The following is a 14,539-nucleotide window of genomic DNA, read 5'->3' as shown; positions in this document are numbered from 1 at the left end:
ATGTATATTGTCTTTTTTCCACTTTTTACCAATGAAACAGCCCTATTTGCAATATGAATTGTGTCTGGATTAAGAATTATAGCAGTAATAACACACCAGATGTCAGCAATGAGTTGCTCCATAAAGCAGCACATTGCTGGAGGGAGCACTTGATGACCACAGTTGACCGAATCCAAAAAAAAATACAATAGAAAACTAGATGTGCACATTCCAATACATTCTATAAATGTACCAGATGTTTAAGACTAAACTGTGTATATTTTTCCACAATGGACAAAGAACCAGCACCAATAGGCCTGTCTGCATAACATTTTTTAAAAATGGGAGTATGACATTTTATTTTGCTTGTTTTAAATGACTTCAAAATCAAGTAAAACAGACAGTTTAATTTTCCATGACTTTTTTTTTATTGTTCTCAACTTTTTCTTTTTAAATAATCTACAGTAGAGGATACACCTAGTCACTTCCAACCAACATATGAAACATATTTACAAGTTTACATACACTATTTACATATGCACATAGGAGGCATGTACACAAGGCGTGTGTGTCAGTTTTAGAGAGAAAAAGTTCACACTTTTGGCACCCCCAAAAACATACATTTACGTCATATACAATGGTTACACTTCACTGGGACAAAATGGCACAATGTACAGAATCCTCAACAAATTATTGCAAGAATCCTAATGTCAAATACCTTTTTTTCTTTTTAAATGGACGCAAATTCATAAACTTCACTTCGATACCCTTGTGGTTGGGATCCTATTTTAGATGTATAAACATGTACAGTATTCCATATTAATGGATATGACAAAAGATCACAAAACTGCAGTATTTACTGCAAAACCACACTTAAAACTCACATTTCCATCCTTTTTTTTTCCCACAAATACATGCATACTTTCTATATACTGCTACAAACTGAAGCAAAAGCCACACATTAACCAGCTGGGAAAATATAGATTTCATTTTAATAATCGATTGCACCCTAAAATAAGGGTTTAAATACTGCAAAGACACATCTGCTGTCCAAAGTGTAAAATTAAAAAAAACAACTAATAAATACTTAAATAATCACATTTGAGTACTCGCTGTCAAATGCCTTTTTTTTTTTTTTAGCTCAGCGTTCAGTCTAGATGGGAAAAAAATCCTTGGCCTTATTTCTCATAAGATGTTCTGTAAACAGTAGCAGATGTATTGTAGTGGTTTTCTTTTCCGGCACGGAACAATAACAAGCCCTTAAAAAGGTGTTAACAGTTTTCCTATGGATTGAGATGAAAACAATCAGGCTATCAGGACAAATAAAGTAAATACCGTCCTGTTATTTTAAGGAAATAAACCTTGAAATGAAGTACCAGTTGGTCATTTTTTGTTGTTTTTGTGCTACTGTACTGAGCTGAAGGCACAGACACTGTCAGTTCAAGTTTCAGGTTGCTAGCGTATTGCTCAAAGTCACTGGAATTAAAACATTTAAAAAAAAAAACAGATGCAAACAGGCTATTTTGTGCACACACTCAATCAAAAAGGAGCAGGATCACAAAAGATTACATTTTGGCAGTACAAAAAAAAGAAGCCTGACCCAAAGGAGACAGGAGGCTGGGTAAATGTCAGCTTACGTGGGCGTCTTGAAGGGGGGAAGGAAAATAGCAGCAGCAGCCACGGCGTTGCCTGGACAAGTCGATGTCTGTCAGAGAAAAACGGGCCAAAAAAAAGTCGTTTGGTCCCGCCCAGTGCAAAATGCCAGGCACTCGTCTTGATTGGCCGGCGGGGAGAAGAAAAAAAAATAAAATAAATAACACGTTAGATCATGTTGGCTAGTTCGGTGGAGTCCGTTTCGGAATCTGCTTCTTCCCTGTGAAGAGAAAAAGTGTTGATGTAAATTGATGATGTCATTGATGAAATTTGACTTTTGTGGATGTTTTTTTGTTTGTTGTTGACCTTTGCTCTTGTAGCAGTTTCCGGTTGCCTTGCCTCCTTTCCTCATCGATGGGGTACGTACGAAGTATGCAAAGACCGATGATGATGAGGAGGATGGGGGCGGCGGAGACTAAAATTTTGAGTGTGATGTCCACTTCGGCCGGTTGGGAACAACCTCGAGAGATGTAGCCAGCAAAACTGTACGGGAAACACAATAAAAAAGGGGGAAAAAATGTTAAGATGTGGTCTTGTGATAGAAGCATGACACTACTCTACTGGAATCCAATTAAAGTTAAAAAAAAATCCTGCTGGTTAGATTTGGATTAAGATTTTACGATGGTGGGGGTGAGGGGGGATTTAAAAGACCAGAAAAAGAGAAGAAAAAGTATTTAAAGAGGAATAGTAGCTTTGTAGAGAGCATATGTCTCAAAGTGGTGGATTGGGGTCCAAATCTGGCCCACTGCATCATTTTGTGTGGCCCGGCAAAGTCAATCATGAGTGCCGACTTTCTGTTTTAGGAAATTTAAATGATATAGTATAGATGTATATTACATTTCCTGATTTTCTCTTTTTAAATCAATAATTGTCATTTTTTAATTAAAAAAATCTGTTTTTAGTTCAAAAATAATTTTGGAAAATCTAAAAATATATCAAATAGCTAAAATAAACATTGTTTTAGATCTATAAAAAAAACTGAATATTCAGGGCCTTTAATCCAGTTCATTTAATCTCATAAAAATCTAAATATTATATCTAAAATGGTCCAGCCCACATGAAATCGAGTTGGCATTAACGCAGCCCTGGTATAGAGTTGAAGTGGACTTAAATGGGTATAAACAGGTTGAATTGCTTACTCTAAACTAAGAGTGGAGATGCCAAGTGAGACACCGGACGCAAACTTGGTGAAGAAGACATAAAACGAGTAGAAGAGCGCCTCGTGACCGTTGGCTTCAGGATTTTGTACTTGGAAGTCGTCCACAACATCGGGTAGCATTGACCTAAAGGACAAAACATGGCGTCAGACATATGTTGACGGCTGGTGTCCAGGTGAGGGATCTTACCAAGGCAGTAAGAAGGCAGCAGCGACGCCCACACCAGCAGCAAATGAGACAAAATAGGTGACGATAAGGTTGCTCTTCACACACACGACCAGGATCATGAAAGGGACTACAGACTGAAAATAGGAAAAATCCCATTCATTGTTAACTGCTCCATTTTATGCACTTGTCAACTCTGTTATTTCCTTTTAAAAGCTTACCAAAGTACCAACGTAGACTGCAGTTTTCTTCCCAAATTTGGTCAGGAACCACTGCCAGAAGGGGATTGTCAATGTAGCTGAAAGCTGTGAGAGAAGAAGGAGCAGATTTTTAACATGGGTTATCTAACCAGTTTCCCCATCAACGCATATGAAAAGATCTCAAAACAATACAGTAGAAGCAACAAGGTGAGAGAGCCTGGTTTCACGTTATGTAACATAGCTACAATGGATGCTCTGACAAAGTTCTTCCACTTGTGTGAGCCCGAGGATATTGCGTGAATTCCACAAGGGCCGCCTGGTTTGAAGCCCCAGCGACCCCGTCGTGTAACAAGCACGAAAGACTTGGAAAAACAACGTCCCTTTTTTTACCCCCTGCTTTTTCAATTTCCACTGGATTTACTCTTCATATCTTGTAACATCGGCAGTTTTTTTATCAAGATTAGCAAATAGTCATCTTGCTGAATAAATTCCTGGTCGGCTCCGTAATCCTCGCCATGAAGTCGAGGATCAAATCATAATCTGCTAAAACCTGTACTTCTCCATTCCTTTTTGGCCGAGTCAACGATTCGTGCAAGTTTTTTAATCCGTTTTTTTTTTTTTTTTTGGAGCGCAAAGGCCAATTGTCTATCTGTGGGAATAAGATGGCATTCCGGCTCGGTTCACACAAAATGCTAATGGACAGTGAGAACACAGTGGCACTCTTATGGAGACAGAGTAGCTTTGTGACTGCACGCAATTTATGTGCGAGACCTTTTGGAGAATAGTCGGAAGATCGTTATGGCAACGGCCTACCTGCAATGACACCTGATGCTATGTTATGTCTGCGTGTGTATGTGTGTGTATGTGTGTGTGAACTCACCATGATCACCAAAAGAATATTCTGGAAGTCATTTCGAAAGCCCAGAGTGTAGCTGCAGAACAGGGCAAAGTTGCCTTCCAGGAGCTGCCAGATAAAAAAATAAAAAAAATTTAAAAATCAGTAAAAAAAAACAAAAATCAAGGAGAATAAAGACAAGTTGCTGTTAAAAAAAGTGACATTGGGGTTGGCCATCCGCGCACAGTAACAGAAACGAAGCACTATGTGGAAAGGAAAGAAGTGTCCATTTGCTTTCTTCATTTTTTTTTGTGGATGCCTACCATAAATGCTAATGAGGTGAAGAGGAAGACCATGACCAGTTTTGCGTATGGTCCGTATCCCATCACCAGTTTGATGCCCTGGAAGAATGACAAGGGCTCCGATTTGGGACGGCTAGACTCTAAAGAGGGAGAAAAAACATAAGTGTGGTCAGTGGTCATGATACTTCTAATGTAGTATAAAGTACAGCCTATGAAGTAGAACTGTAAAAAATGTCAAAAAGAATATATGGGGGAAAAAAAAGAATAATATTCATTCTCGAAATCTGACCTTTTTGTTCCCGGACACCACAAAACAAAACAATGGCGCAGAGAAAGTAGATTGCGCAGATGACACCAGAGGCAATCATGTAAGCTTTTCTCTGCAAAAAACAAATCAAAGAACCACTTTAAACCAAACGTTTCCATTTGTCATTCTTCAAGTTTAATTCTACCGTGTGCTCCAGAGAAATCACATGATCGCTTCCATTGAGGCCCATGGAGGAGTTGTTCAAATCAGACAGAATTTCACCAGGGCCCGGGACACATGGTGCGTTGGCCATGCCTACGATCTGACCTTGGACGGCTGTTCCGATGACGGTGCCCAGGACCTCCACTGTCATCCCTGATTAAGAGGTGGACAAAGATGTTTGTGAGGAGGTTTGATTCTATCCTTAGGAAATGTATTAATAAAAGCAAAAAGGTGCTCACTGTAAGCCGTAGCCGAGTCCCTTTCTTTCTGCTCCGAGCTGATAAACATGGTGAGGGCGGAATATGGCACATGGAAACACTGAAATAGACAGAAAAATAGTTTTAAAATCATTTTTACTTATTTATTGATTATTTATTTGTCTGTCTGGTATTATTTTTACTTATTTATTCATCTGTTGGTTGTTATTTGTGCACTGTGGCTACATCTCATTATACTTATATAATGACAATAGAAGAATTCAATTCAAGTCAAATCAATTTATTCAAACTTTGTCTATTTTTATTCTCATGAAGACACATGATATTTTCAAATTAAAAATAGTAGTGATGTCAGATTTTGTTTCCAGGCCAAATTCGATGCACTAGTGACTAGTCGCATGTTTTCCTGAGGAAAAAATGAAATTAAATTAATTTTTTAAGAATTGTGATTGTCAATTACTGTGAACTAAAACAGTAAAAAAAAACGCCCAATGATTAAGACATAGTCTCTTTAAGATCTAATCATAGTACTGGAAAATTTCTTGAGAAGTACTTGCCTGATTACATTATCTTGACTGGTTTTTAAATATGGACATCGCTTTGGACAAAAAATGTGATTGCAAGTAAAAAAAAAACAAAATTCTGCAGCTGGATGTGTAATTTTCTGCATTTCAGTAGTTTTTTTCTTCTATTTTCCATTGAAAAACAGGACATTTATGACATTATACATGTAAAAGTACCTTAACATTTTCATAACCTCAATATCTAGTTAAATTTCATTTTATTGCATGCCCAACATAATTTTTAATAGGAACACTGTGGGAACTCAAACTCACAGTTTGCAGGCTCTGGAAGAGGCAGTAGAAAAAAAGGTACCAGATGACTTTGTTGTCCTCAAAGGAGGGCACGTACCAAATTAGGAAGTAGGAGACCACAGCGAACGGGGTTGAGACCAAGATCCTGCACAGAAGAAGAAAGGAAAAAACCTAATGAAAACGTGATCCTCCCCATGCGTGACACACGTGCTACACGACAAACAACAAGACTGCCTTAATGAGGACAAGGGGGTCCTTGCATAACACACACCATTCATGACCCATCTTTCCATTCATGCATTGCCAAGTACTAAGTAATGCCTAATGCAGAGATGAATTACGGAAAATTTCTCCTTCCTCTAAGCTGTTGCATACAGTATCTACACATCGACTTGATTTAGGCGGACAATGGAGAACTTAAGCAAGAACCGGAGGGGTCAGATTCTTTTGGCAGGCCCAGCAGCATTACCCCAAACAAAAAAGAAACCACACCTCGTAATAACTTTCCCACAACCAGGACATCCTGGATTTGACCTGTAAGTGTGCCATGGTGTGAGGTAGGACATAAAACGGGTATTCTGGTTGTGATGTCACAACCAGAATTGCTGGAAAAAAGGGTGCATACTCTGATTCAGTGTTTTAATTATCATTTGAGCGCCAAATTCCCTTTTTACGTGGAAAAAAGGCTTTATTGCAGTACTTTTTTCCCCTGCTCATTATTACATAGTGCTTATTCATTTATATATTTATTCACTTACTTATTACCTATCTATTTATGTATTTATGTCTAAAATGCCTGTTTCTGTGTCTGTATTCTCACCCTCTTGCTACTGTGACAACAAAATACAAGTCTGAACACCCAAAAAAATCATCAAATTGTACTATACATCAGCCATCTATTTTCCCAGATACATTTCAACACCCACGTGTGACCGCCTTTTTTTAAATTATACCGTCAATAATGACAATGACACCTACCAAATTTATGTACCTAAAGTGGTATGACCCACCTGCTGACTAACAGGAACCAACACAAGGAAACTATAAGTGTACCGGAAATACAGTACTACTACATTACTATGCAATTATAACCTTTCGAACCTTTTGAATTGAAGTCTGGCATCTTAACCACTTCTTTTTTATTTAAAATACAATACGTCAAGATGAAAATTCAGCAATTCCTAGCATTTAGGGGCGTTTCCACCGCATTAAGCGTGCCCCCTCTACAGGGGGTGTGATCTGATTAACTGTACTCTCTTGAGGGAATTGGGCAGCGGTTCAAAACAGCTGACCCTGTCACCACATGACTTTTCAGCAACTATTAGATGATGTTTCTTTATCCAGTCAATACAAGTACACAACAAATCTCATGACACAGAGAAAATTTCAGTATTTGGAGAAGCAAATATTTCATATATTCATTACTCACTATCTGGTGTTAACCTATAAAACATAACAATGATACTTTTTGGGTACTTGGCAACGCCACAACATTCTGCAGTGATAAGGCACTTGACTTGAACTATAGTAACCTTCTCGTGTGACTGCCGGGAGAAAAAAAAAAAAAAAAACATCCGAGGCTTGGACCGCTCAGCTTGCATTGGCTGAAATTCATGGTGTGTTGTGGGCTGGACCAATCAGGAGCCGAGCAACGCCAGTCTACCCTCCCCCCTCTGCACGCTCGCGAGAAACACGGAGTGGCTGACGACGGCGTGGCGTTCCCTCTATCCACGTATTTGTCAAGTGACGTGGCCTCTGTGGTTCCTGCAATTCATTGGTGTCCAATCATGGGAAATGCGAAGGAAAAATGACTCCATTGCTGCAGGAAAACGTCTGGCTGAAAAAATTGCATCACTGACAGACAAACTTTATCCCAAACTGATGAGCTCACTAGTATTTTATTCTAAGGAAATATTTGCAGAGCAGGTCAGGTGTCCTTCCAAGTTGAATTACTTTAACAGACCGTTCTCCTTTCACATTTTAAAGGAACCATTATACCACGGTGTATAAACTCACAGAACAAGTTCAAGTACCAGAATTGCAATCCAAAAAGTAAAACCATGTCCCTAAAGGGAGTTTCCACCTTCCTGTATTACACCATATATTATGGTAACTGCACTTTTTGTCTGTGGATTAAAACTTGAGACATTTATTCCTCAAGGGCCTATCATCAGGGTGAAACAGTCCCGAATTAAGTCAACCCAACGACTCTACTTCACCCCCCCTGACACTGTACACCCAAATTACATAACTGTCATATACCATTTCAGCTAAGCGCAATGATGTACTTGGCATTTTGCAGGCAGCTTTAATGAACTGTGTAGCAGCTTTAGTGGCAAATGATACATAGATTGTTTCAAAAGACCGGCCGCCGAGTATCAAGAAATGACGGGCAAACTGTTACATGCCAGGTCCAAGGACAATTTAAACTCTGTACAAAACTTTGATGAAAAAGACACTTACCATGGCATCATCCGGCCAAACCGCGTCCAAGGACTCCGCGAGACCAGGAAGCCCACCGTGGGGTCCGTGACGGCATCCCACGCCCGGCCCACGAACAATATGATGGAGGCGTAGAAGGGATCCAGCTGCCAAAAGAGAAGTCAGTATCAAAAAGATGTCAAAATCAATAGAAAATGAATGTATTCGGCTTTAAATCTGGGTGCTCTGTGACTACCGCTAAACTATACTAAGTCTCTAGTCCTCTGCAATTTAAAGAATATACGTCTCTTCACTGTACAAATGTGTGGCTCCAGTTTTTTTCACTAGTTCTACAATGTCTTGTGTGTCTTCTGCCTGTCTTGCTACTGCAACGAAGATATTTCCCGAATATGGGATGAAGTAACGTTCTCATCTAATCTAAAAAAAAAAAAAAAAATCTGAAATAGCACCACGCTGACTCGCACAATAGAGTCGGACAAACAATCTTGTAGGCGCACAAAACGAAACCCCGGGAAGCCTTTGACTTTACAGTCCGCGAGATGCCACACTGGCCTTGACCGCGAGATTAGTGTCAAGGCTCATTAAGGCCAACCAAGCTTGTTAAAGTCTACTGTACGAGCCTTTTGATTTTGCAGAGGATGGCATAAGGGAGAACTTTTTTTCTCAAGTTCAAACATTTTATAGCACCAGGCTTTTAGTAGAAGGATAAAATTTTATGGAACTGCACTCGTGATCCAATCTACAGGTTCCGGTGTTGTGCAAAGTGTGAACTCCAACCAACCTGTGCTACATCCAGAAGATAGAGCTGCAAAAAAAAGCCCAAGGCACATCCTGTGATCTGGTAGGGCGCTCCACCAACGGCGTAGCAGAGCTTGTTGCAAACGGAAAGTCTGTTCCTCTGCTCGTGCTGTGGAAAAAGGACAAAATGTTGAATTGGCTTGAAAAGTTTCAAACGATCAGCCCATATGTTGATTAGCTTTCAAGCTCGTAGAGACGATTTAATTCATCCCAGTTCCAGCTCTTTCTGGCAAAAAGAAAATCAGATAAACTCAGACGCACCCGTGCAAGGGGAATGAACTCATTTCCCCCCTGGATTTCTTTCTCCACCCTCCCAAAAAAATATAAGCTTCAGCCTGACCTGTTTTAATCTGATTCAAATAATGCACAGAATGTCAAATGATTGGGATTATCCAAATTTTCTGTGACCGGACGTTTGGTCGCCGGTCTTTTGGTCCCTTTTGGTCACCAGTCTTTTGGTTGCTGGTCAAATGTACTTGGATATTAAACAGTACTTAGATATTAAACTCTCTCTCTCATGAATATAATTTTGAGAGCTGGTTTCAACAGTAAACCATTTGACCGGCGACCAAAAACAGGCGACCAATTGACCGGCGACCAAATGTCCGAGCACCAAATTTCTAAAAGGCATGGATCATCAACTGTGTGGTAAATTTGTTGTTGTTTTTTTAACTTGGGAATCCGACAACAATGATCTCTGTGTCTTAATCCCTGTGAATGAAAACAGTGCGTTGTCATATGATGAGGGCACCTTGGCAAACAGTCTGGACTGTGTGCCAACTTGAATGAAAAGCCTTTCTGATCTACGCCAAGTACACACACACCCTCCTCGCTGACCAATCAAAACAGTTGTGTGATGCCCCGCTCATTAGTGACCAGTCACAGCGATTTAAAAGAAGCATTAAACCTTGCGGCACTTGTTTGACCACATTACAACTATAACTAAAATCCTCCCTTGTATTGTCATATTAACACAACCACATCAAAGTCACCGGGTGACCAAACGTCAACACTTTCTTTTTAAACGGAACTATTTACGAGTCATTTGTGTATTGTTGACGCGACAAAATTGACATTTTGAAAGCAAACTCACAAGATCAAGTTCACTGTCCTTAGGTAACTATTTCCTATGAGAGTATTTATATCTGGTAGCTATTTAGATAGGATTTACATGCTCAAATTTACCATTCATATGCAATCAAATTATTATATTAAAAATGACACGAGCTCAACACGAGTCTCTAAAAGACACGTCGCCTTCAGCGGTAGGTAAAAAAAGGAGTGTATATAGAAAAAGAAAGTACATAGGACTGGTCGTGTGCTAATTTTACTACCGGAATGCACAGTAGAATATTTTGAAGACATGTGTGTTGATAAATGATGAATTATGATTAAAAGCAGCACTTGAATGCAGCATTTGCACCATTAAAATTCTAAATAAATTATATTAGATCAGTTTTGATACATAAACACAGTTGCTATAATGCCAAAGTAATTTGCTTTGGAAAAAAATAAGATCATTACACTGTAGATTTGACAAACTACATTTAAATGAGAGCAAATTGGGACACATGCAACAAATTAAAAGACTGGAAAAAATAGAACTGTGACATTTTAAGACTCAAATTTAGCTCTTGGTGACTCGGGAAAGGACTAATTTAAGATCACAGATCGTGCAAAAAGTAAACCTGCATTTATATATACATTTTTGTTAATATTTTTGTTGTTTTTTGTTAGAATGATATGCACAATTTGAACAAGGTTGCCTTAAAATGCAGTTTTGGTAACCAATGAGCATTTGCCGGTTTGATCCTCGGATTTGGAGGTAAATTATGATCTTTTTAGATCATCTGAGTTAAGAAGGAAAATCACAAATTGATATTTGTGAGCCAGAAAGTGAATGAATGACAGAGACACTCCCTTTTTGAAAATGACAATTTGAACAGGCGGCGTGCTCCGTTGATTCATCCGACGACGGCGTGGATCTTCAACCTTTTACTCCTCTTTTAAACCCATAAAATTGCCTCATCTCGACTCAAATCCGAGTCCAATTTCCCCGATCTAAATTTAAAAGATGTACTCACCTTTCTGGAGAGAGAAATGCTGTCGGCATTGCCAGGTTTCGTCAATAAACTAGCATTGGAGTATTGTTCACCTCCTTCTCCTTTGGCCATATCAGCGTTATCTTGACAAAAAATAACCCCAAAATAAAATGTATTGAGCAAAAATGTCTTCCGATGAAGTTAAGAAGAAGAGTTGGAGTGAGATCGCGTCTTGGAATCTGATAGCAAAAGTGAGAAGATGCGGATAAGGTGGACGTAGTCGATCGGGAGAGTGCCCCGCCCCTTTGTAACGTACCACTTTTCGGCACGCCCCCTTGTAGACGTCACTGATGCCACAGCGTCTTCCACGCGTGGGCTCATCGCGGATTGGCATTTCCTTCCTGTGGTCTGATGCTGATTCTAGTGGGTTTGTCATCGTAAATGTCATTTGTTCCACTTGTTGAGTCATTTAAGGACATTGACGGTGATGGACGTCCAATCCATGTTGACTGGGATGGATTGACAGTGATCATGTCAAATTCACTGGACATCCCTTATTGCCAATTCCTAATCCAATTTTTCTTCCTAACTAACTATCATAGAATATAATCTGTGGCCAATAAACCTGTATTGGCAATGAATGGGTTAAAATCAACAGATTGGACATCTTTTGTCGTCAATGGCAACCAATGAGTCATTGTAACTCAATGTGTTTTCTATTGATAAACCGATACAACAGTTATTGATACACGAGAGGATTAAATAGATGAATAATTAATTATTAAAGAAAGTTAAATGAAAATATGGAACTATGAAGTGCAAAATATGTGTATTAATAAGTTAATTGGCCGTACTGGTAACCAATACCCATATTCCAGTGCCATTGACGGTGTAAACCGTCTAATCCAGGGGTAGGGATCCTATAGCTCAGGAGCCATGTGTGGCTCTTTTGATGGGTGCCTATGGCTCAAGAGCCATATGTGGCTCTTTTGATGGGTGCATATGGCTTTGTTTGAAAGTATATATTGTTTAATGCTCTCTCTGTCAAAAAGGTTCCCGACCCCTGGTCTAATCCGTGACAGTGTTTGAATCCTGAACCATTTCAAGCACCCATAATGAGTTAATTATATCAAACTTTGAATTAAATGTGGCCATCTTTTGAAAACGATGTACCCATTCATGGTGCAAGCATAAAATACGTCTATAAACTGTCTAACCGAATCGATATTTTGCCCCTTTCAAGTGAAAAACAAACTTGCATCGTGACAACTTCATCAACATAACATATTTATCAAATCAGTGTCCAAGCCAACCTCGATATCCAAGAAAAACAAGGTCAACCGTCATCTAACCCAGTTCAAAGTGACTACAAGAAGAAAAAAAAAACGCCATTAAATTTGTCCAGAAACCTCCAAATTCCACATACTCGGTCCAAAAAAAAAAGTGGTGTTCTTTCTCATGTGGCTTCTTCTTCAAGTTTTTTATTTACTAAGCCTCCTGAGCTCTGGCTGAGAAGCTGAGTATGTCTGAGTTCTGGATTTAGCTACGCATACATACCATGAAAAGTACAGTAGACACAAGCCACGACTGTATACGCGCATATCGCCCAGACGTGAAATTTGCGATGTTGACATTAGGCCACCGCCTCCCTTTACGCAAATATGCTATACTATACATTCCTTTATCTAACTTAAAGATGCGTCAGTTTGTGGACTTGGCGTCCAATCATTGAAAAAGTCCTCCTTTCTGAATAAGGGTGAAATCAGGGAGTGGTACAATTGTGGGAATGGAAAAATTCTGGAGAAAATTGAAACATTTGCTTATCTAGAAAGCGTGTTGATGTAACGTATAACCTGATGGTATTTCATTGGATGTCGAGGTTTAACTAATTTTTCATATGTTGGGGGCATTTATTTTCAAATATTAATGTTTTAAAATGTGTTTTGGGCATGATAACAGGTTCGATTTCAGTTACAAAAAAGGCATAGCTCAAATCTTAGTAGCATAACCATCATAGTATTCGAAGAAAAAATACAAAATAAATAAAAAACACACCCTGTGAGGTCACAAAATAGAAAATAAAACATTTAAATAAATTCATGAATCATAATAACCTCAATAGGCAATATGTTACATTGTTTTTATTTATTTGTTGCTTATACCATTAATAAATAGTCAAAAATCCATTGCTTTCAAGCAATTTTAGATAATTTTATATGCAAATAAGTCTCCCTCTATGTTATTTCTGCTTATATTGCCACTATTTATGTTTAAACATAACATGTTCAAAGGTGTTACATAAAATCCGACAGATTCACATCTTAAATGTTCTTTAAACCTCGTAGTTAATCATCTAAAGATGACCTCCAATCATGAGTTCCTCAGTATTCGTTTGATACATTGGAATTTTTATGCAATCAAAACACCAGATGCATTTCCAACTTCTTTGAGAGGCTTTTAAACTAACACTATTTATTTTCCCTACTTTCCCCGGCCTTTTCCTTTACATGATGCCTTTTCAAATCAAGTAACAACTTTGAAGTATGGCCTAAAAGCTATACGCCACCATTTCACATTCCGTCATAATGTTTGTTTACAATCACCTCCTGAAAAAACCCACGCATCACCTCCACCTTCCAAGTTTCTCACCAAAACAGCAACACGATGTTAATAGTCCAGATAACGAACCTGTTAAATAAACATTCCCATAAAGAGACATCACCACAACTCATATTCATTCCTCAATGAACCAACTTGCATTGGATATAATGGAATATTGTTGGAAAATTGTATCCAATGTCCTGGATTTGGCCTTTTTGGTCCATACAATTTAGCACCAGTGTCTTATGCTTGAATTTTACACGTGACCAAGGCTCTGTTTCATGTATTTGTTGTCAAACAAATGGGGGCAAGGGGCCGTCCAATCGGCTGTCTCACCAGCTGTGTGGTATACACAGCACGAGGTGGGATGGAAACTATCAATGGGGGAGTGACACATGCGTATGTAAAGACGCCATGAGGGGGAAATTCACGTGTCTATGATTGACCAAGTTGAAAGAAACAAGACACTAATAGAGAAACCTGTCACATTACTTACAAAAAATCCATAATTCAACCAGTAAACCAGGGGTCGGGAACTTTTTTTGACAAAGAGAGCCATAAACAATTCATATTTTCAAACATTATTTCTTGAGAGTCATACTCAGAATTTAAAAGTAAAAATACATGAAAATGTGAGCATTTATATGCATTTCACCACTTTGAGAGTAAAAAAAAGTCTAAATTCTTTTGAGAACATTATTTCACTGTTCCTAATCAATGAGTATCAATGAGAGAATGCATTAAGAAGAGTCTAATGAAGAAAAATATGATTTAAAAAGGCGCTAGATATAGTTTTGCGCCACAGTTTGTTTGGGACTTAGGTCTCTCACCAGCGGTTCCCATATTTTACCACACAGGTTCGT

At 38.7% G+C, this 14,539-nt stretch overlaps 1 protein-coding gene across 1 annotated transcript; it reads right to left on the bottom strand.

The window, feature by feature from the left end:
- Window positions 1-949: 949 nt before the first annotated feature.
- mfsd2ab (MFSD2 lysolipid transporter A, lysophospholipid b) lies at window positions 950-11,371 on the bottom strand. The gene is made up of 14 exons (XM_077743799.1): window positions 11,118-11,371; window positions 9,017-9,142; window positions 8,257-8,381; window positions 5,815-5,938; window positions 5,000-5,078; window positions 4,744-4,913; window positions 4,581-4,671; window positions 4,313-4,431; window positions 4,035-4,118; window positions 3,176-3,259; window positions 2,979-3,091; window positions 2,772-2,915; window positions 1,939-2,115; window positions 950-1,852 (listed from the first exon to the last, which is right to left on the bottom strand). The coding sequence occupies exons 1-14, from the start codon at window positions 11,205-11,207 to the stop codon at window positions 1,801-1,803; spliced, it is 1,578 nt and encodes a 525-aa protein (XP_077599925.1). The 5' UTR covers window positions 11,208-11,371; the 3' UTR covers window positions 950-1,800.
- Between the last annotated feature and the right edge of the window lie 3,168 nt (window positions 11,372-14,539).

Source organism: Stigmatopora nigra, chromosome 21 (genome assembly GCF_051989575.1).
Source record: "Stigmatopora nigra isolate UIUO_SnigA chromosome 21, RoL_Snig_1.1, whole genome shotgun sequence".
NCBI lineage: Eukaryota > Metazoa > Chordata > Actinopteri > Syngnathiformes > Syngnathidae > Stigmatopora > Stigmatopora nigra.
This window is presented reverse-complemented; position numbering and strand designations above follow the sequence as displayed.